Source organism: Rhinopithecus roxellana, chromosome 3 (genome assembly GCF_007565055.1).
Source record: "Rhinopithecus roxellana isolate Shanxi Qingling chromosome 3, ASM756505v1, whole genome shotgun sequence".
Classification (NCBI taxonomy): Eukaryota; Metazoa; Chordata; class Mammalia; order Primates; family Cercopithecidae; genus Rhinopithecus; species Rhinopithecus roxellana.
In genome coordinates, this window is record NC_044551.1 from 15,961,152 (window position 1) to 15,984,854 (window position 23,703).

The following is a 23,703-nucleotide window of genomic DNA, read 5'->3' on the forward strand; positions in this document are numbered from 1 at the left end:
CATCTCTACTAAAAATACAAAAGAAAACCCAAAAAACAAAAAACAAAAATTAGCCGGGTGTGGTGGTGGGAGCCTGTAGTCCCAGCTACTTAGGAGGCTGAGGCAGGAGAATGGTGTGAACCCAGGAAGTGGAGCTTACAGTCAGTGGAGATTGCGCCACTGCATTCCAGCCTGGGTGACAGGGCAAGACTGTCAAAAGAAAAAAAAGAAAAGAAAAGAAAAGAAAAAGAGAAAGAAAGAGAAAGAAAGAGAAAGAAAGAAAGAGAGAGAGAGAGAGAGAAAGAAAGAAAGAAGAAAGAAAGAAAGAAAGAAAAGAAAAGAAAAAAAGAAAGAAAGAAAAGAGAAGAAAGAAAAAGAAAGAAGAAAAGAAAGAAAGAAAGAAAGAAAGAAAGAAAGAAAGAAAGAAAAAGAAAGAAGAAAGAAGAGAAGAAGGAAGAAGAAAGAAACAGAAAGAGGGAAGAAAGAGAGGAAGGAAGGAAGGAGGAAGGAAGGAAGGAGGAAGGAAGGAAAAGCTGCTGGTCCTTTGTGAGTGGTGGACATGAGCCAGCTACCACCTCCATTTCTTAGTCTTGCTGTGCCTATAAGGGCAGCAACCCACATTCCTGGAGCAGCTGGCTGATATCAGAGTGAGCATCAGGGACCTTGTCCTCAAAAAATTTGACATGGTACATTTTTGGTCAGTCTGGTGGTGCCCTGAGGGATCAATACGAGACTTGCCTTGGTTTTGATCCACTTGGCAGCAGTGGCTTCCTCCAGCAGCATCCACTGGAAGATTTAAAGAGACAGACCTTCCCCCTTGTTTGTAGCTAGATAATTGAGGAAATCTTTGATGGTTCACTAGCTGGTCGTATAGATAAAGGAAGAACAACTTCAGTGACAAGAAATACACATTTTGCAAAAGCAGTTTGAAAAAGTCACAAACTGATGGATCCAGCCTTTAACTAGAGAAAATCCACAGTCCCAGAGGAATAGAAGCACTTGATTTTTAGAGTTACCACATTATGATACTCAGAATATCCAGTTTTTAACAAAAAATTATAGAACATGGCCGGGCGTGGTGGCTCAAGCCTGTAATCCCAGCACTTTGGGAGGCCGAGACGGGCGGATCACGAGGTCAGGAGATTGAGACCATCCTGGCTAACACAGTGAAACCCCGTCTCTACTAAAAATACAAAAACTACCCGGGCGAGGTGGCGGGCGCCTGTAGTCCCAGCTACTCGGGAGGCTGAGGCAGGAGAATGGCGTAAACCCGGGAGGCAGAGCTTGCAGTGAGCTGAGATCTGGCCCTGCACTCCAGTCCGGGCGACAGAGCGAGACTCCGCCTCAAAAAAAAAAAAAAAAAATTATAGAACATATAAAGAAATAGAATAATATGGGTCATTCACAGGAGAAAAAAACTTGGCCTAAACTATGTCTGTGAAAGCTCAGACATTTGAATTACTAGCCAAAGACATTAAATCTGCTGTCTTAAATATTCTCAGTTAACTAAAGGAAGTCACTGACAACTAAATAAAATAGAAAAATTACATATGAGCAAATTAGATTATTAATAGAGATAGAAATTATATATTTTTTAAAAACCAAAAAGAAATTGGAGCTGAAAAGTACGTAACTGAAATAAAAAGTTCATTAGAAGAGTTCAACAGATTTGAGCAAGCGGAAGAAAGTGACATGCAGTATGGACGGACCTTGGCAAGTCAGTATTAAGTGAAAAAAGTGATTCCCCGAAGACTCCAGATATTACATACACACAACGTCCTTTCTGTTAAAAAAAAAAAAAAAAGAAAAAGTTACCAATGTATTGCATGTATGTACTCTTTAGGAATATACATCTATATCTATATAGATATCTAAGGAACAGAATTTAAAGGAAAGCAAGAGAATGAAGAACATGAGTGGGGTGCAAGGACTTGGAATGGGGGCCCTGACAGCAGACAAAGACGACGTCAGACTCTGCTTTTGTTTTTGGTGCTTCCTCCATTATCATAAATAAACAACATACAGAGTCAGTGAAGGAAGCAGGTCAGTCAGATCAAGGATGAATCGGTGTACCCACCCAGGATTGGGATTAGTGTGACTCTGGGCACCTGGGATCCAAAACAAGGGGAAAGAGGCAACCACCATACTATTAACTGGGCATCCCTAAGCCAGACCCTGACAGTGACGTTCACAACTCCAGGAGCTCACACATGACCTTCTTGGGAAGCGATACTAACATCCCCCATATCCTTGTGAGGAATAGGGGCTCAGAGTGGACTAAAAACTTACGAGGTTATAGAACCAGCAGCATCTCCACACTGGCCTAGAACCCAGGTCTGTCTGATGCCAAAGTCCAAATGCAGGTTACGGTGCCAATTAGTTTCTGATCACTCTGCTAAGAGGAGCTTTGGATTCCTGCAAAGAGTGAGAGAGGTGGGCCTGGGATGCCTCTGGGGATATCACAGCAGCAGGATCAGAGGCAGGTCCTGGACTGAGCTTGCAGCTAAGAGAAGCAGCTCACAGGCCAGGTCTGGGGGTGCAGGCCAGTCCCCATCAGACTCTCAGTGACTGTGGCCACTGGAGTTAAGGGCCAGGGTGTGACCTTCCATGGTCAGAATGGGGCTCTCCTAGTGGAGTGAAAGACAAACCCTAGATCTTCAGGTGGATCCTTCTGAATCTCTGGGGCCACAGAAGGAAAACTGGGCACTGCAGCCTGATGGGAATGGGAGGGGTCAAGTTGTACAGCCTCCCTCTCGCTGCACAGCCTCTTGGGAGGGAGCACGCAGGACATCTGCGAGGACCTGCACCCTTAGCCTTATACCCTTTGCTAGGTGTATGAGTGCTCAGCTCTCAGTGCAGAGAGACAGCTCTATGGTAGCTGCCTCTGCCCTCCTTTCCTCTCCAAGTTCTTCTGCTCTGCCAGAGCTGACCTCTGGATGTGAGTCCAGATCTGCCCACACATCCTGTGCTGTGTCCTCAGTGCTCCCACTGGTGCCCCACTTGCAGGCTCCCTCACTCAGTTCGCCTTGGACGTCTGCAAGCATCTCCAACACACTCCCATGATCCATCGTATTTATGTATGTATGTATGTATATATGTATTTATGTATTTTGAGACATAGTCTTGCTCTATCACCCAGGCTGGAGTGCAATGGCATGATCTTGGCTCACTGCAACTTCCACCTCCCAGGTTCAAGCAATTCTCCTGTTTCAGCCTCCCCAGTAATGGGATTACAGGAGCATGCCACCAAACTCAGCTTTGTTTTTGAGATTTTATCTTCTACTGCATCATCCCATGATGTCAAAATGTCTCATCATAGGTGAATTATTTTCCAGTCATTTGAGTTAAGAAAAGAATACAGCTATTCTTCAGTGACCAAGCAACTGCAGGAAGCTGGCAACTTACCCCTGTGCAGATGAGCCCAGGGCGCCGTCTCTTTGCTGTGGGGTAAACGAAAATGCGTAACATGAAAAAGAAGTTGTCGACACGCAGCTGATTCTTACATAAAAGTCAAGTCTATTATTAGTGGGTTTTGAGGAATGGTACCTGGAGTTCTCTTGGGCCCTGAGTTCAGATCTCAGAACCACTTACGTGTGCATGCGTTTTCATTTCTCTGGTGAGAAACTGGGAGTGGGATTCTGGTCATAGACATTTATCTTTTGAAGAAATGCCAAACTGTCTTCCAGAGTGGTGGCACTTTACACCCTCATTTAACTCTCAGTAGCAATGGAGGAGACTTGCAATTTCTCTACAACTTCACCAACCCTCGGTGGTGTCTGTCTTTTTGATGACAGGCATTCTCCTGGGTGTGTGGTAGTATCTGATTGTGGTTTTAATTTGCAGCTGCCTGATGTAGAATGACGTTGAGCATTTTTTCCCATGTGCTTATGAGGCATCCATATATCTATATATCTACCTTGGTAAGGAGTTTGTTCAAATCTTTTGCCCATTTTTTGTATGTATGTATGTATTTTTATTTATTTTTGTAGAGATGCCCAGGCTGGTCTTGAACTCCTGGCCTCAAGCAATCCTCTTGCTTGGCCTCCCAAAGCACTGAGATTATACGTGCTTCCCATTGTGCCCCGCTCTCTTGCCCATTTGAAAAACTGGGTTTCTTGCTTGTTTGTGTGTGTTTTTTTGTTTGTTTTTTACAATTGCACTTTGAAAGCTCTTTGTGTCTTTGTGTATTCTGGACATCAGTCTAAGACTTGAAAATATTTTTTTTGTCTGTGGCTTTCACAGGAACAAACACCTTGCTTTATTGTGCTTTGCTTTACTGCACTTCACAGATGCTTTTTTTTTTTTTTTTTTTTTTTACAAATTAAGGGTTTGTGGCAACCCTGGTCAAGCAAGTCTATCGGCGCCATTTTCCCCGCACCATGTGCTCACTTTGAGTGTCGGTGGAAGCAGCTTTCGGCAATAAAGCACTTTTAATTCAGACACAGAGTTTTTAGACATAATGCTGTTGCACACATGTCATGTAAACATAGCTTTTATATGCACTGGGAAACCAGAAGTTCACGTGACTTGTTTTACTGAGAAGTTCACTTTATTGTGGTTTTCTACAACCAAACCTGCAATCTCTCTCATGTGTGCCCATATTTTTATTTTCTTAATGGTGACTTTTGAAGAGCAAATATTTTCCAATTTGGTAAAGTCCAAACTATGATGTTTTTCTTTAATAGCCAGTGATTTGGTGTCATATCAAAGAAAAGCTTTGTCTCACTAAAGATCACAGAGATTTCATTCTATGCTTGCTTCTAGAAGTGTTCTACGTTCAGCTTTTAAGTTTAGGTGTCAGATGGATTTGGGGCTAATTTTTGTGTGGGGAACGAAGCGGTCCTGGGTAATCTTTGTACAGGTATGAAGAACTCAAAACATTCTTTTTTCTTTTCCATGTGGATATCCAATTGTTCTAGTACCACTTGTTGAACTATAATTTCTCCCCATTTAATTATTTTAGTACCATTATTTAAAGTCAATTGACCATAAATGAAAGGTTTAACTTTGGACCTTTTTTCTGGTCCATTTCTCCGTATCTGTCTCTACATTGGTGCCACACTGTTTTTATTACTGTAGCTTTATGTCTCTCTCTATGTCAGCGCCACACTGTCTTTAGTGCTACAGCTTTATAGTAAGATTTAAAGTCTGGTTGCCTAAGTTCTCCAATTTTATTTTTTCTCAAAATTGTTTTCGCTTGTATAGTAGTCTAGGTCTTTTGAATTTGCATATACATTCTATGACCACTTTGTCATCTCTGCTAAACCAGAAGCCTGCTGGGGTTCAGCAGGGATTGTGGTAAATCTGTACATCAGGTTTGGGGAAAATTGCTCTTTTAATAGTACGTTTTTCCAGTCTATGCATGCTGTATACCTTTTCACTCAATAGAGCATCTCTGACTTCTCTCAGTCATGGTGTGTAGCTTTCAGTGTACATATTTGCACAAGGTTTGTCGAATTTATTCTTTTTTATAAGATTGTGAAAGGAAGTTTTAAAAATATAACCCGGATTTTTCATTGCTGGTGGATAGAGATGTGTGAGGATGTATTTTAATATGTGCCCCACATCCTTGTTAAGCAATTTTATTATCTTAACTAGTTCTTAAAACATACTTTTTAGGATTTTGTTGCCTGCAAATAAACACAGTTTTACTTTGTATTCTGTGTGCCTTCATTTTCCCTGCTGCATTGGGCCGGCCGGAATGTTCCTGTGACATTAGAAGTAGGAGGAAGGGGTGTCATCGCCTATGTCCAGCCTCAAAGAGAGGGTCACCAGCCTTTCACCAGAAAATGTCATGTCAGGTCCACAGGGTGCTTTCCTGTCATTCCTAGATCACTGAGATTTGTTAAAAATCATGAATGGGAACTTGCTGGTAACAAACCCTTTTCTGCATTGATTGGCTTGATCACATGGTCACTGTTGTCTATTGGATGAATGTGCTGAGCTGTAGTAATTGATTTCTAGGTCTTAAGCCACTGCTTACCCCTGGAGTGATATCACTTGGCCACAGTGCATGGTCCTGCCCGGTGCTGCTGGATTTGGTTTGCCAAGGTCTTATCAGTGATCTCTGCCTGTGTTTCCTGAATGTATTGGCTTAATGAACATCTGGCTTTGGTGTCAGGTTGATGGTGGCATTGCTGAATGAGCTGGGAAGTGTTGCTTCCTTCTCTGTTTTCTGGAAGAGTCTGTGTGTAGTTGGTATTGTATTTTTTCCTTAAAATCTCTGCTAGAATTCATGCATGAAGATTTCAGGGCCTGGGATTTTTCTTCACTGGGAGATTTTAAATTAGTAGTTCAGTCTCCCGGCAGCTCTATGTCTATTGAGATTTTCTATGTCTTCTTGGGTTAGTTATAATAATTCATGTCCCTTAACTGGAAAGGGAACTAACTTCCTTAAGTTAAAAAGCATGTTTTAGGCCAGGTACAGAGGCTCATGCCTGTAATCCCAGCACATTCAGAGGCCAAGGTGGGTGGATCACCTGAGGCCAGAAGTTTGAGACCAGCCTGGCATGTCAAAATCACATCTCTACTAAAAATACAAAAATTAACCAGGCGTAGTGGCACACATCTGCGATCCCAGCTACTTGGGAGGCTGAGGCAGGCAAATTGTTTGAATCCAGGAGGTGCAGGCTGCAGTGAGCTGAGATTTCACTACTTCACTCCATCCTGGGCAACAGAGCGAGACTCTGTCTATAAAAAAAAAAAGATGCACAAAGCACATTTCAACCTTAGGAGAGATAGAAGATGTATAATGAAGTATAGAAATGTTTAGAAGACCCAGTTCCATTACTATCTTTGCACTAGGAAGTCATTGGTACATTTCTGGTATTTAAATTCACAAAGACACACAGACATACCCATGCATATAGCCTCACACACAGACACACACGCACTACACACACTCACAGCAGCGTCCACAGGCTGCACCAGCCCTGAAGCAAAGGAGCATGGCTGAGAGGTCCCAACCACAGGGAGACCTTAGACATTGTCCCAGGCCTGAGACACGGAACAGAGACATAAGCAGTACCTGGAGAAATCCTTCCTCCATTTGCGCGAGTGGATCTTTCCTCGCCGCTTGGTGTTTTGAACTCTCTTCTTTGCGGGTCTTAACGAGATACTCAAAGGTGGTCATCTTCTTGGCCTCTGGAAAGGGGAAAGGAGGAACAGGGCAAGTTACCAGCCCTGCAGCTTTGCACAGCGCCCGCAGGACAGTTCAGAAAGGCAGCCAGCGCCACTGACCCAGCCCCTGCGCAGGGAGCCGTGCTCCGCCCACCATGCAGGCCCTGTGAGGCCAGGATGGGTGCAGGCGCCTCGTGGGTCCAGCTCCACAGCTAGCTGATGGTCAGCAAGAGAGGTCTGCAGCTGTGACCTGGGGACCGGCACCGGCCCACGCCCCCCTGCCCACCAAGGCCTCACTGAGCTGCATCGTCCGTGGTGTCAGAAGAGCAGCTGCCTCTCACAGACCTGGGTCCCCCATACCATGCAGCCTGAGAGGTTGCTCCAGATCCCCTGGGAACACTGGCGGGGGTCAGAGGCCAGCTCAGGAGGGGCCGCTCTGTCTGAGGGTCCAGGTGGCCTGCGGGGTTCCTCACATCTGGACACGGGGTGGGGCACACCCTGGGGGATGCACAGAGACCTTGAAGTCGGAGGACCACACAGTGTGGCGGCCACCCCGAGGTGCTGGCTAGTGGGTCCTGGGAGCACACACTCCTGCAGGTACTCAGAGCCCCAGGCCCAGGAGGTGAACACAAGTGCCATCAGTGTCACTCAGCACAGCCTCTGATGGGGCCGAGACAGGTCACATCCCTGCAGCCCTGCACAGAGCCCACCTCAGCAGGCCGGCCAGAGCCCCATCCACCCGGCCTGCAATGCAGGCAGCAAAGCAGCGCATCGAAGCAAAGGAAAACCTGAGATACCCGTTTATCTAAAAGACTCGTCTTAATAAACGTTAATCAAATGGGCTCTGCACCTATTTCAGCCACGAGCTTCCGTGGAGGGGCCAAAATTTCCATGCTTCTTTCCCTAAGCACCAACACCGTGAGAGCTGATGTCTCGTGACTATTTCTGGAGACTGGGGCAGCCGCCCACAGAGGCCTATTTGCAGTGAGGAGCAGATGGCGGTGGGTGCCTTATGGAGTTGCCTGCAGCCAGCCCAGCCCCGTCGCCTGCAGTGTTTTGGGTGTTCAGCCCTGGCCGGGCCCTGAGCTGCTTCACATGGCTCTGGCTAGTCCTCCACGCCCCCCAGAACCTGTCGTGGTTTGAGCACACAAACTTGTGCTTGTTTATATTCAAGTTAAAATATATGTTCTTTTGCCCAGGTTTGCACAAATACCATCAAAACCAGATTTTCAGCGTGCCCTGTGGCTCCCAGAGGCCCACTTGGTGCAGGTGAGCTCTGTGGAAACAGTTAACCTGAGCGTCATGGTGAGGTTGAGGGCAGGGAAGCCGGGAAACCTCCCAGGCGGGCCCAGGGTCTCCAGCATGGCCAGGGCTCCCTGGCCGGCTGGGCAATGTGGGGAAGGCTGTGCTTCCCTGACCTCATCAAGCAGGTTTTCTCTATGATCTACCGTGAATGTGGCTCCCATCCATCTCTGGAAGGCAGCCCCACATCACTCACCTGCTCAGGGAATTGTGCCCTCGCCACGAGCACTGAGGACTCTCCAAGGTCCATCTTCCAGCTTCAAAATGAAGTCTGAGTGGCCAGCTGCTTCTGACACAGCTCCCCATGGCCTCCACCCGATACCTGCCCCTAGATGAACAGAACACACATGCAGGCCAGGCTGCACCTCCAGGAGCCTGCACAGGAGACTGGCGACCTTGCCCCGAGGACCACCCTCCACAACCGCCTCAGCCTCATGGAGTGGGAGGCAGATGGCCTCTCAGGTCTCTGGATGAGACACAGCGACAACCAGGCGGGTGGTCCCAGCCCTCCTTCCTGGTATCCTGGTTCCTGACACCACCAGTGCGCTCTCCTGTCAGCGCTGAGCCTGGGAGCCTGGCCTGGATGTGGCTGCGCAGCGCGGAGGACGTGGCGAGGCCTTCCATGCCCAGCTTGGGTTTCCAAAGCAGCAGCCCCTCCAGGCAGCGGACATGCCCTACCTGCCCCCAGTCCTCCTGGGCTTGAGCCCACTTGTAGGGATTAAAAACCCCTCATCTTCATCCTACTGTCCGGACAGGACTCCCCTCTTCATCCAGTAAGGAAGGTGGGTCTCTAAGACCACAGAGACCAAAGCCCATAGGATGGGGCAGAGCCATTCACGTGGGGCCTTCTCTCCCCACAGCCGCCCAGGGCCGTCTCCTCCTGGTTAGCACAACCTCCTGCCCCTGGTGCCCATGTTTAGCCCACACAATCTGAGTGAGGCCAGTGCTCACGGTCTTCCCGGGACACCAGGGCCGCCTGCCTTCTTTCCATCCCCCTTCTTCTTATCACGAAGAGGTAGGCAGCGTCCCTCGCGGGGCTCTGCCATCAGCTCCTCAACTTTCCTCGTCTTGCTCTCAATGCCGTTGTTCTCTCCGCCTCTGGCGGATGAAGGGACAGAAGTGAGGTTGGCGCAGATGCCGGCGTTGGCTGCTGCTCAGAGCCAAGGGCGCCCATGACCCCAGCCCTGCTCTCCTGACGCCCCTTTGTCACTCACAGGCGGCGTCTGCACTTGGTGCCCACACGGTGCCTCTCCAGCGCCCCTCCTGAGGAAGGCAAACCCTCTCCTTGCCACCTGCCTGTGGGCCCTCACCCCCTCACTGTCCCCGCCAGGCCCCGCCGGACTGAGCCAGCTCGAGGCACCAGAGCATAATGAGTCCAGAAGGAAGTGGCACCCAGGGCTAGCGTGACCCAGAGGAGCCGGCCACACCTCGGCCGTCCTGGAGCTGCTCCTCTCCCGGGGAGGAGGCAGGTGGGTCTCCCCGGCCCCTACCATCTTGTGTGGCCTCGGGACTCACTCTGCAGTGACGCAGCCTCTCTGTCCCTGCGGGCTGCTCAGCCACTCTGGACACACACTGTGCTCAAGGTGGGATGGCAGGGAGGCAGGGCAGGGACCCCACGGCACGTCCTGTGACACCAGATGACATTGGTCCCCACTCCCACACACACCGAGGCCTCTTTCAGGTCAGCACGGAGTAGCTGGGGGCAGATGTGGTTCTTTTCCCTGGTGATCTTCACAACTCAGGGCTGCTGACAGCCGGGGCTCAGAACACCAGGCCCTGAGAGTCCCTGGATCCTCCACCGCAGTCAGGGGAAACACCTCTCGTCAGTCCCCGCTGAGTGCCCACTGCCCTCCCGTGGCCCCACCCCTGTGCTGGATGAGCCTCAGCCCAGGTGGAGAGAAGGCAGCTCGGCCCAGGACAGCGCGGTCAGGAGGCCTCAGGCAGGGCAGCCCAGCAAATGCCCACGTTGGGCCTCCAGGGACTTAACACTGTGTGGATGAGCTTGTCCAGGGACGGCTGCACCACAGCCCCAGAGCCAGACAGGAGGCCGGGGCACACAGGCACCAAGCATCACCACAACAGGACAGGGACGCAGCCCCAAGACGACCCTCCACCCTTTCACCACGAGGACCCCTGCCCACAGACCCCTCCCTTCCGAACTCCCCCAAGCCTGGCCCGCGCCGGCCATCCCCGCTGTGCCCCTCACCAGTAATTACAGCTTCCCACGCAGTTGTTGATCCACTTGCAGTGGTGGTCGAAGCCAGATACACATTTATTGCAGGAAATGCAGTGTTTGGTTTTCTTGTTCCTGGATGGATGAATCGGGGAACGGGTGTCAGGCCCCAAGTGCGCAGGCTGGGCCAGGGCCGGAGCCCCATCACCAGGAGCCAGGTGCCTCGGGGGAACCAGCCCTGTGTGGCCTGGGGAGTGGGCGTTCGGCGGGGAATGGGAGGCTGGGGGAGGGAGTTGAGGCCTGTGGGGAGGAGGAGAAGCAGGGCAGCACTGGGCAGAGGTAGCCACAGGGCAGGAGGAGCCCGTGTCTGTGGTGGGTGCAGACGCCGGAGCGTAGACCACCCCCCAGCCTTCCTGCACCAGCCTCACTCTGGGCAATGGTCCTGGAGGAGGCCGCACCTGCCTTATGGTTCCAGGACTTGAGGCTGGGGGCTTGGATCCCACCTGTGCCTACAGAACCTCCCTTGCAGCCGACAGCAGCCCTGTAGCCACCCCCAGGCCATCATGGATGCCCCCCAGGCCCCAGGAGACACTGGAACCCTTCCCTCCCTCTTTCCCTGGGGCTTGCCTTGAAAAGCCCCAAGACAGACAGCGCTCTCTTGCCCTGGGATCACGGGGGAGGGACCTCGTGCACGAAATGCACTGAGGACCAAACATGCCTGAGTGCCACTGCGTTCCGTTCCAGGGGAGCAGCGGGTCACCTGCAGGTGACAGACACAGCCCTCCAGCCTCAGCCCTGCCTGCAGAGGATTTGGGGCAGCCTGGCACTGTGCCCCCTTCACAGCACAATGAGGGGCTATCCACCCGCAGCCACAGGGCCACAGGGCCATTCCCTGGAAGCTCCATTAGTGTCAGCTGTGGCCACGGCAGGGGCTCTGTGGGGCCAGCAGTGACCTGAGCTCCCGGGCCCCTGGAGGTGACCCTGACACCGCGGGGCCTCGGCCAGGGTGGGCACTCACACGGTGACCTTGCACAGGTGGCAGAACTGGTTCTGGATCACGTGTGCGTGTTTCGATCTGTCGAAGATCGGCATGGGCTGAGAGTAGTTCTTCATGAGTCTGACATTGAAGTCGGCCGGGTCGATGCAGGAGGCAATCAGGTGGACGACGAGGTGGAAGGAGAAGATCCCCCCGGTCACCTGGCACGTCAAGGAAGAACCTGGCCCAGGGCCTGGTCAGCCTGGCATGAGGCGTCCCCATGAGGCCCAAGGGCCCAGGAGAGGTGAGGCCGCCAGTCAGCCCTACTCGCCCAGCCCTGCACACCCAGCCCTGCACACTGGAGCCCAGCTCAGCCAGGCTTGGCTCTGCTCCCCCAGCCCTGGACACCTGAGCCCTGCTCACCTGGCCTTGTTCACCGGGCCCTGTTCACTGGGCCTGCTCACATGGCCCTGCACACCTGGCCCTACACACCCAAGCCCAGCTCAACCAGGTCCAGCCCTGGTCACATGGCCCTGCTCACCCAGCCCTGCACACACGGCCCTGTACACCTAGGCCTGCAGACCTGAGCCCTGCATACCCAGCCCTGCTCACCCGAGCCTTGCTCAGTCAGCCTTGCACACAAGCCCTGCACACACCACCCTGCACACCCGGCCCTGCACACCCAAGCCCTGCACATCTGGCCCTGCTCACCTGGCCTTGCTCACCCGGCCCTGCACACCCAGTCCTGCCCACTTGGCCCTGTTTACCCAGCGGTGCACACACAGCCCTGCTTACCCAGGCCCAGAGGAGACGAGACCACCCATCAGCCCTGCACACACAGCCCTGTGCCAGGCAGAGACCGGGATGGCTGCTCCCATGCCCTTTTTGTTCATCCCTGTTGGACACAGGGCAAATCCCCCACAGAATGCACCACATCCCCAGAGGCTCAGCCAGCCCAGCCAACCACAGTGACCCCAAAGCCCTTTACACCTTGAGGGACAGACCTGGGTGTAAACACAGCCAGACGCAGCCCCAAAGGCTCTGGGGAGCCTGGGTTCTTTTATACCAGAGATCCCTGAGCACTGGGAGAGAAACACAGCCTCAGACAGCAGGAGAGGGGGAGGAGGCAGGGATTTGCACAATCTACCCACTCCCTCTAGACCCCAGACGGCCACTCAGGGACCCTCTCCCCGAGACTTGCTCAGGGAAGCCACCCCTAGACTCGCTCATGGACCCCAGACTCACTCAGGGCCCCTCCAGACTCTCTCAGGGACTCCAGACTCTCTCAAGGACCCCAGACTCACCTGGGCCTCCGTCTCAGAGCCTGGCTGCGGGGACAATGGGGAGAGGGTTCTTGTCCCCTGGAGCCAGGAGAAGCTGGGCTCCCCATGACTGGGACATCAGCTCCCGCCCTCAGATCCTGGCTCCCTCCTCCTTTCACCCTGGGACCAACACAGACTCCCCATGGCAACCAAACAGAAGGGGTGGAGTGCGGGCCCTCCCGTCACCCTGCCTGGCCCCTGGACTGCCTTCTAGCCAGGAGTTCAGGGTTGACAGCCGTCTCCACAGGGCAGCCCAGAGGCCCTCACCGCATGGAAACGCAGGCTACCGACCTGCGGGGCACAGCGCTGTCCACCTTGGCACAGGGGCGAGGAGGAAGGTGCTGGCCATGTGCAAAAGGCCGCACAGGGAGTTTAGCAGAAGGCTGCCAGCAGGGTGGGTCCTGTGCCAGGCCAGGGGGCTGCTGTCCCTCCTGACAGAGCCCCTCTTCGGAGCCCCCTCAGGCAACGTTGGGACAGCTTCGCTGCTGCTGGGCTCACACTCCGCCTTGTCCTGGCACCACCCTGGGGCATGGGGTTAGGGTTTTTATGCAGCAGCCCTTCCCTGACAAGGGTCCCGTAAGAAATGTGCTGTAATGTATGGGAAGCCTGAGTGTGAAGCTGGTTCCGACCAAAACGCAGACACAGGTACTGAAGCCCTCGGCAGGACGCGACGCACACCCTGCATCTTCCAGGCACCCACGTGGCCACGACCCTGGGTGCTTGTGGGCATGAGCTGAGGAGGAGGCTCTGTGGGTGCAGACATGGCTGCAAGGACAGAAGAGAATGATCTGGATGCCAAGGGGATGGGACTAGGGAGCGGCTGCCCAGGCTGGGGTGCGGTGGGAGTTGGACAGTGCGGCTGGAGGCCAGCCAGGCTCTGGGGAACTCACATGGGGGCCAGGACTGATCAGACGCCTGCCCTGGCCACTCTGATCCCACCATGCTAGAGGAGAGGCCTGCAGGGGCCCCGTCAAACGGGAGTGGACTGAGGCTGCAGGGCTCACTGTCCAGCTGGTGACACCGACGTGACGAGGCTGCATCCCGCCTGCTGTCTCGTGCACCCGCTCCCTGCAGGCTGAGCTAGGGACGCTGCACTATTTATGTGGTTGCCGGGGCAACGGAGAGGGCATCTGGAGCCTTGGGACGCTCTCCGTGGCCGCCGAGGACAATGAGACCAGGCAGGAAGCTGCACTGTGACCCAGGAGAAGCCCCTTCCTCTGCAAAGCTGGAGCAGCACTTCCCTCGCTGGAAACCGGTGGGCAGGGAGGCCGGGGCCAGGCAGAGCCTCTGCCTGGGCAGCAGGTGAAGCTCAGGCTGAGGACGCCCACCCAGGCCCTTTGTCACCACATCCAACTGCAGCCTCACATTCTCCAGGCTTCATACACAGAAGCCCACTGCCAGGGAGGCGGTGCTGCTGCAGGGGCCACCAGGAGACAGCCTGGAGATGGTGTGGCCCTAACCAGGACCCCTTGACTTCCATGTGGAGGAGCTCAGGGCTGACCTGAGCCTGAACCTGCCAGGCAAACCCGTGGCGCCCCGAGCCAGTCTCCAAACCTGCAGGCGCCGAGGCCGGGCGGTCACCCTGAAGGCATCCACCCAGAAACCAGGGTTCAGCTGGCAAAGGACACCCCCCCTTAAGATTCCAGGGCAGTATCTCCCCCCGGACAGCTCCCTGGACTCAAAGCTTTTCTCATGAGAACCAGGTTGAAGCAAATCTTTCACTGCACACTACGGTGCCCTGCTGTCCATCGGCCGCACTTCGGCCAGCGAGGGCCACGCTCTGCAAAAGGATGTCCTCCTGGGACATCCATCACCCATAGGAATGATCCTGGTGACCTTAAGTTGGCTATGTTTTGCCCAGACTGACCCAGCTGGCCACTCTGCCCATCACCCACCCACGCGGGTGACCCTTCCTGAGCTGGCGGGAGCCCCAGGATAGGAGACACTGGGTACTGTATTCTCAATTTTCTCTGCTTCTACTTTCACATTTAATTTTATCCTGGTAGTGCTTTATGTTCCAACAAGCAATAAACAGTAAAAGAACTAGAGTAAGTGTCTCCCTTTCACCACGCAAACCGCCTGCCCTCTGGAAGTTTCGGTCTCAAGCTGTCATGAGAACCTAGCTATGCCGGAACCTCCCCTAGCAACAATCTGTATTTTGTAAACAAACAGCGCGGCAGCGCCAGCCCAGGACACACGCCCTGTGCCCTTTGTAACACTGCTAACCTTTTCCCCGCCCTGTTCTCCAGGCAGGAAAAGAGAGGAGGCGGAGAGCGAGCCCACAGCCCCTACTCCTGGGGCCCAGTGCAGTCCCCGTCACGTCTTGGCACCTCATCAGTCCCTGCGGGGCTCAAAGCTGACACGTGCTGGGAAGGTGCAGCGCCACTCCGCGCTGGTGAATCTTCCAGCGCGGCCGCCAAGCTCGTGCTGCCCTGGGCCACAGCACAGGACTTTGCTGGGAAGAGATTTCTCCAGATTAAACAGAGTTACACAGATTCCAATCCCTTCCACACAACAGGCCCTATGGATGTGGTGGCCGCGGAGTCTGTTTCCCTTTGCAGAAGAACAGATGTGGGCACGTGTGCACTGAGGCATGCTCTGGAAGGGCTTGAGCACGAGGCCACTGACAGTCGGCCAAGCCTGGCACTCAAATGTCCGCCTAACCTGGGGTCTTTATTCCATTTCTTCCCCACTTTCCACAATACAATATCCCTCACCCTGCACCTGACCTCCCCTAGGGTCAGGGGCTGCAGCCACAGGGCCTGGGTGGTCACTTCCCAGACCAGCCCAGGTCCCTGCAGCTGCCAGATATTGTGGGCACCCTCCAGTGGCCACAATGGAAAGCCACGTGCTGCTGGCCCAGGGGCACGGGGGGTGCAGCTGGGGAGGCTGTCCTGAGCCCGGCGCCGGCCAGCGGGAGGGAGGGGCAGCATGGATGAGGGCTGGGACACCAAGGGCTCCGTTAGAAATGGAGATCCAGGTGTGGAGTAGAGGGTACAGGGGAGCCACAGAGGGTTCACCTACCAGAGAGCAGGTGACAGCCCAGAGGCACGCATGGCCAAGCCACAGGCCAAAGGAAGAGTAGAGAGAAGGGATTCTAGCGGCGCATAAGGAAATAGCCAGGTGTGGAGGGTCAAATCATCCCCCACATAGGTCCAAGCCCTAACTCCTAGCACCTGTGGCTGTGACCGCAGTTGGAAATAAGGTCTTTGCAGATAGTCCTGTTAGGGTAAGGCCATTTCAGGTAGGCCCTACTCCAATGACCGGCACCTTTACAAAAACGGGTACCCAACAGCCGCAGACACACACAGAGAAAAGACAGTGTGGACACCAGAAGACGAGCCGCGGAGAGCGGCCGGAGCCATCCCCTCCAGCAGCTTCAGCGGGAGCAGGGTGCAGCCAACCCCCGATTCCACACGGTTGGGGACCCCGGGCCCTGGAACTGTGAGACCAGATATGTCTGCTGTTGCAGGCACCTGGTTTTTGGTGCTTTGTGATGGCAGCCCCAGGACGTGCCGCGGCCACCTGGCGATGCTGAGGGAGAGAGACAGATGGCGGGCAGAGCAGCAGGGGAGGGCGCCTTCCTCTGCAGAGCATCCACTGGGCCATGCAGTGGAATCGCAGACGGAAACACAGCATTTTACACCCCCAGCGTAACTGTGACTCAGATGAGGGTTGCAATGGAAAGCGACATACCTGAGACCCAGAGTCCACCTGTGCACCACTCCGGATTGGCAGGGGCAGAGACCCGGCCCACCCTCCCAAGGAACCGCTGCATCCCCACCTACCAGGCCTCCTGACAGAGCAGTGGGACAGGCCGACGCCACCCGCGCCACGTTCTTCTGAAACTGCTCAGCCTCAACCACACAGAACCCCAGATCGTGGAGCAAGACACTGGTCTGGATACACCGTGACGCTGTGGTCAAGGAGATACCAGCAGCTGACAGGAAAAGGCAGGCAGGCACTGTGCTGACCTAAACACACCCAGAGACTCGGTTGCAACACGCCCAGAACCTTGGCCAGATTCTGGATTAAAAATCCTATCAAGTGCATCTGGGGGCTGTTGGAGCATGTTGACGTGGACTGCCTCGGGCGTGGTCCGATCACAGCCTGTCTTCTCACCTGCCATGAAGGTGCAATACAGGAGGACACCCATGTCTGGAGGGCATGTGCTGGAGCAGGGAGGCCGGCCGTGCGGCACAGAGTCAGTGACTGTGGGCTTCAGTGACATCCTCATCCCTCACTGCAGGGCACCTGGGGCCAATGGCGCTGCCGTGCAGCTCTGTGGGTCTGTGGGTCTGTAGGTCTGTGGATTTCTGGGCCCTGGAGTAGGGGGAGGCCATCTGGGACCCAGGCTTTGGGGGTGTGGGGACTCAGGGCTGTAGGTGGAGAACTCGGACTCTGGGCCACAGCAGAAGCTCGGCCAATGGCAGGGGATCTTGGGGAATGCCAGCAGGGCCACAGGGCACACCCTGGGCCTGGCAGAGACAGGCCACTACTCAGAACTATGATCTGTCCTCCTGATGAGTGGAGGGGTGCAAGGCTGGCAGTGTGTGCCAGGTGGAAACATGGGTTGCCACATTCCAGCACCCCCCATGGTAGAAGCCCAACCCCCCACACGTGTATCCAGGCATGGTCTTAGACCCCCACGGAACCCCCACTCTAGTGACTGGGCACACTCAGGGCCTCTCAGCAAAGGCCTCCTCTTGGGAAGTGAGCACTGCTTCCCTAAATCCCCTAGGACTGGGGAGGCCAGGGAGCAGACAGGGGGACACAAAGTCTTCTACTCACAGTCCCGGACGGTCACTTGAAGTCCCAGACAGACACTCCCAGTCCCGGACAGACACTCCCAGCCCTGGATGGTCACTCGCAATCCTGGAGGGCCACTCACAGCCCCAGAGAGACATTCCTAGTCCCAGACCGACACTCCCAGCCCTGGACAGCCATGCCCAGCCCTGGATGGTCACTCCCAGCCCTGGATGGTCACTCCCAGCCTCAGACGGTCACTCGCAGCCTGGACGACTACTCACAGCTCCAGGCAGACAGTCCCAGCCCCAGATAGACACTCCCAGCCCCGGACAGCCACTCACAGCCCTGGAGAGCCACCTGCAAACAGGACGCAGGTTGCAAGAGGGATGGAGCCAGAGAGCACCCAGGATGAGTCAGCACTCATGTCTCTCACTAAAGCACACCCTTGGACCCCTGGCAAGGCTCTCTGTGAGGCCAGGTGGGCCCAGCCCATTTCAGACTTGTAGAGAGGGTGTGGCCTGACCTCCCAAGGGAACTTTAGCCGCACAAGCCACCCCAAGACCCAGAGACTGAGCCTCAAATCCCTGGGGAGACACCCTTGAATCACTGAGCCAGACGGGGTGGTTGAATGAGAGGCCAAAAGCCTTACTGGCAGTGTGTGTCTCTCTGTGTGTGGTTGGGTCCATGTGTGTGCTTACAGAAAATACATAGCTTTAAACATACATTAAAAAGTAAGAAAGGTCTACAATCAATGACCTAAGTTTCCATCTTAAGATGATAGAAAAAAAAGCAAAGTAAACCCAAGGTCAGTTGAAGGAAGTAGTAAAAATAAAAGCAGATTTTGTTTAAATAGAAGAAAAACAGGCAAATAGAGAAAATTAATAGATTAAAAAGCTGACTCTTTTCAAGATGAATGAAAGGGATAAACCCCAGGAAGACTGATGAAGGTGGAGGAGGAAGACACAAATGGCCAGGATAGTGAGGAAGGAGGGTGCAGCACTACAGACCCTACAGACGGAAAAAGGATAGTGGGAAACACTGTAAACACCTGTATTCCAAGAAATATGACAGCCTACGTGCAATACTCCAATTTCCTGAAAAATACAACTTATCAGCCGGGCCCCGTGGCTCACACCTGTAATCCCAGCACTTTGGGAGACCAAGGCGGGATCACAAGGTCAGAAGTTCAAGACCAGCCTGGCCAACATGGTGAAACCCTATCTCCACCGAAAAATACAAAAATTAGCAGGGCGTGGCAGCGCGCACCTGTAGTCCCAGCTACTCAGGAGGCTGGGGCAGGAGGATTCGTTTGAACCTGGGAGGCAGGAGTTGCAGTGAGCTGAGATCATACCATTGCACTCCAGCCTGGGTGACAAGAGCGAGACTCCACGTTCAAAAAAGAAGAAAAAGAAGAAAAATACAACCTATGAAAATAGAAACAAGAAAACAGAGAAACAATAGCTTTTTATCAAAGAAATTGAATTCATTATCAAAAGCCTTCCCACAAGGGAAACTGTTGCACTTGGGGAAAAATCCAGCCAAGTCTAGACTTAGGGGCCTTCTGTGGGCAAAGGCACCAGTTTCTCTGACCAGTCAAAGGCCTGGGAGCGAAACAGATGGAGGAAGCGGGGCTTCAGGGACACAGCAGCCCCATGGCACATGGCTCCCGATGTGAGCCACGCATCTGCAGAAAGACTTGTTTAGAAAATTGGGGGAATGGCCATACGGAAAAGGAATATATGATGTTAAGAAATGGCTATGTAATTTTTAAGTGAGATAAAGCACGGTGTTATAAAAATAAAAATAGTTTTTCAGACACAAACTGGAGCATTTACAGGTGAAATTTCACGATGTCTGAGATTTTTTAAGGTTACTCCGGTACACATGTGTGAGAGGTAAAACAAGTTTAGCAAAAGCTTCACCGTTGAAGCAGGTGACTGGCACCTGCGGGTCCGCTTGACTGTAGTCTCTACCTCTGTAAACTGAAAGATGCCACAGCAACAAGTTTCAGCAAACAGGGACATGGCCTTGCCGGTGGCTGAGGTGCTCAGGCTGGTGGGCTGCACACCTGGTCACTCTGCATCCGGCCCCTACACCTCCCTGCCCGTGCCGCAGCAACACACACCAGGCTCGCCATTCACCAGAGACCTGCCCAGGATGGCCCAGCCCGAGGACCACACAGTGGGTCACCGCTTCCCCACTGAGGCAGGCTCTAGTGAGGAGTGACACATCCCACTTTTAGAAATAGGGTTCTAGTGCCCCCAGGCACCAAACGCAGGCCAACTGCCCCCAGGCCCCTTTGTCCTCACATACTCATGTCTCAGCGACCCTAGGGGGCCTGGGGTTTCTTGACTGAGTGACATGGTCTGCTGGGGGTAGGGCAGAGCCTACATGCTCCACGGACGTGCACCCTGGGAGATGGGAGCAGACGCAGGCTCCTGCCTGCTGGAAGATGATGGGAGCAGATGTGAGCCCCCACCTGCTGGGAGATGACAGCAGACACAGGTCCCCCACCCACTGGGAGATGGGAGCAGACGCAGGGTCCCCCGCCCACTGGGAGATGGGAGCAGGTGGTCTGACATGGGGTCAGTGGCTGCCCTGTCCACCCTGACCCTGAGCCACACAGGAATGGCCTGATGTGGGGTCAGCAGTTGTCCTATCCACCCGGACCCTGAGCAGGGGCTGCACAGAGCACCAGTGGCCACTGGGCCCACCTGCAGGCTCGGGGGACACAGTCTGGCCCAGGGCAGGTGACTGCTGCCGCCAGGCAGCCATGGACCAGATCCCAGAGCCAGGCCCACTGCAGGGTCCTCCCGGAGCCCCGTCCGCTCAGACTGTGCCACAGTGAAAAGGATACCACGTAGGCGACATATTTCCACACATGAGGCAGGAGGGGAATGAAGATCCCAAAGGTGGCCGATGAAAGGCCCAGGAAGACAGCCCAGGTCACCACCTGGAAGTAGTGCAGGGGTAACAACCAGTCGTTCACTCTGGAGATGCGGGGCGGCAAGACCAGCTCTCCGTTGTTGAGCACGGCTTTTGGGCTCCGGGAACACTGGCTCCTGGAGCGGGTGTCCATCTGCAGGATACAGAAGGGGAGGACCAGCCCCGTCAGCCCCAGGGAGGGCTGGCTCCACATACTGTCAGGGAGACCTCAGGGACAGGGAACATCATCCCCCAGGACCAGCACTGAGAGCCAATGGCCCAGCACTGCCTGGGGCCACGTCCCCAGAGGAGAGAGCGGGGCTGGGAAGGAACCGGTGCAGGGCCCTGCCAAGGGGAAGGAACAGACATGCTGCAGAATCTGACCCCAGCCAGAGCCGAGCGGCTACAGAAAATGGCTCTCCAGGGTGTGGGAGCCCCTGGGCGGAGGACCTGGCCAGGCACCCCGTGCTGGTGCTACCACCCCTCAGTTCCCCTGAGGATTTGTTAAGTTCTGGGGAGCCCTCGACAGCCCCCACACAGTGATAGGTCCCAGAACCTGTTCACGAATACACAGGCTCACCCAAGACTCCCCAGGTGCCAGAGGAAAACCCACATCAGAGAGAGGCCACATGGAGCAGAGGGGTGCGCTTGCGAGAAACTGAGGCAATGCCGGAAGAGCTCCTAAGCCGTTACTAACTGCTGCAACACTGAAATCTCCCAGATCCTCCCCGAGAAGCTTCCCTGAGCTTCCCAGAGGAGCAGGACCCAAGAGCTCACTCCACAGGGTCCCGTGTGTCTCTCCTTCCACAGGACAGGGTAGCCCGTCCAGCCATGTGGGGCTGGGGCCTCTGTCCGGATGGGCAGTGGCTGGGAGGTTCTGAACGCACACTGCGGCAGCTCCTGGCCAGTCAGGTGGGGAGCGCAGCAGGGGAGGCAGGGACATAGCGTCAGGGGAGGGAGGGATGTGGTGTCAGGGGAAGGAGGGACGTGGTGTCAGGGGAGGGAGGGACGTGGTGTCAGGGGAGGGAAGGACGGGCAGTGAAAGGCACTGAATAGCCACTGCTGGGTGGGGGATCTGGAGGGGCTGGGCGGTCTTGACAGAGGAGTGTTAGGAAGCTTCCCCACATTATGCCTCGTGCAAAGCCCTTGTTGTCTCTTTGGGAAAAAATTCGGAAAATGAAGTTGGTATTAAATGTACTACTTTGGGAAGAGAGACAGTGAGAACCAGTTCACAATTCTTCTTCCTTGCAGTCGTGAATGTCCACGATTCAGTGGCTCTGTGCCGCCTTTGGGGCTCCTCCCTGGTCCTCCAAATGTGACACCAGGTGGATGCGAGGCCATAGGGCCCTGGGGCTTGAGCCACACAAGAATGTCTCAGGGAGACCTGAGAGACTCACAGCTGTGAAACAAGACCATGGTGCCTTGGTTGGGCGCAGGGGCTCACGCCTGTAATCCCAGCACTGTGGGAGGCTGAGGCGTGCGGATCACCTGAGGTCAAGAGTTCGAGACCAGCCAGGGCAACATGGCAAAACCCCGTCTCTACTAAAAATACGAAGATTAGCAGGGCATGGTGGCACATGCCTCTAATCCCAGCTACTTGGGAGGCTGAGGCATGAGAATCGTTTGAACCTGGGAGGTCGAGGCTGCAGTGAGTCAAGATTGTGCCACTGCATTCCAGCCTGGGCAACAGAAGGAGACTCCATCTCAAAAAAAAGAAAAAAGAAAAGAAAAGAAAATTTCAAGGAAGGAAACAGAAACACAGAAAGACAATCTTGTACATTAAAAACACAATTCCCAATTAAAAACAAAACCCAAATGAAAATGCCAACAAACAGAAATGATGTTGCCAAAAATCACATTGGTAAAACCTGGAAGATCAAATCCAGGAAGGACCACAGATCTCAGAGAACAGAAGAGAGGAATCGCTCAGCGGCCTGGAGCCTGGAGCCTGGAGCCTGGAGCCTGGAGCCTGACCATGTTCATCTGTCAGGCTTTCAGAAGAAGAAGGTAGAGCGTCTGTGAGAGAAGAAAACACTGAAGAATGTTGAGAAGATTGAAGGCTTCAGGTCCACACTGTGCACCAAGGGCCAGAAAGGACGATTGGAAAAAGAAATACATCCACACCAGTGAAAATGTGAGTGGCAAGGATGTAGAAAAAAATCCTACAGTGTTATCAGAAGAAAACAAGAGGGAGATTCATTACAATATATGGATACCTGCAAATTGTACTGCATCCGGTTTTTAGGCGTAGAGCAATTCTTCAGGTTCTGAGAGCATTTTAATCTAAAATGCACCTGGCCAAAGGATAATCAAAGTTTGAGAGAAAACATTCTTTTGGAATGTGTGAATATTCAAAGTACACCAACCATTAATCATTTCCAAAAAGAATTATTTAAAGATTTACTCTATCATATAAATTATCACAGATAAAACATGGTGAGCAAATTAATCTAAAATTATATCTAAATTAAATCCAAAACAAAACCAAATCTAAGTGGCAGATGACAGAACCATGAACCTGCACCACCGGCCACAGGCGTGGAGCGTTGGGGTCATGCTGTTCCACAGAGCCACGCGCGGGGGCGTGGGAACTCCATGCTGGCCAGCACACAGACATCTCCTCACAGGATCCCGGTACAGCCCAGGACAGCGGAGCAGCCCAGCAGCAGGGGCCGCACCTGCCCCACGGAGGACAGCGAGCCGGGGTCTGACCTCACGGAGGACAGCAAGCCGGGGAGAGATACCCCACGGAGGACAGCAAGTGAGTGGGACAGACCCCACGGAGGACAGCGAGAGGAGGGCACAGATCCCACGGAGGACAGCGAGCTGGGGAGAGATACCCCATGGAAGACAGCGAGCCGGGGGGACAGACCCCACGGACGACAACGAGCAGCGGGGGGCACAGACTCCATGGAGGACAGCGAGAGGAGGGCACAGATCCCACGGAGGACAGCGAGCTGGGGAGAGATACCCCACGGAGGACAGCAAGTGAGTGGGACAGACCCCACGGAGGACAGCGAGAGGAGGGCACAGATCCCACGGAGGACAGCGAGCTGGGGAGAGATACCCCATGGAAGACAGCGAGCCGGGGGGACAGACCCCACGGACGACAACGAGCAGCGGGGGGCACAGACTCCATGGAGGACAGCGAGAGGAGG

The 23,703-nt window shown here is 54.1% G+C and overlaps 1 protein-coding gene across 1 annotated transcript; it reads right to left on the bottom strand.

Moving 5' to 3' along the window:
* Window positions 1-726: 726 nt before the first annotated feature.
* LOC115896505 (probable palmitoyltransferase ZDHHC11) lies at window positions 727-21,194 on the bottom strand. The gene is made up of 7 exons (XM_030927622.1): window positions 21,126-21,194; window positions 20,478-20,699; window positions 11,592-11,770; window positions 7,007-7,122; window positions 2,269-2,394; window positions 1,689-1,762; window positions 727-841 (listed from the first exon to the last, which is right to left on the bottom strand). Exons 1-4 carry the CDS (start codon window positions 21,174-21,176, stop codon window positions 7,098-7,100), a joined length of 477 nt encoding a protein of 158 aa, XP_030783482.1. The 5' UTR covers window positions 21,177-21,194; the 3' UTR covers window positions 727-841; window positions 1,689-1,762; window positions 2,269-2,394; window positions 7,007-7,097.
* Window positions 21,195-23,703: the final 2,509 nt, after the last annotated feature.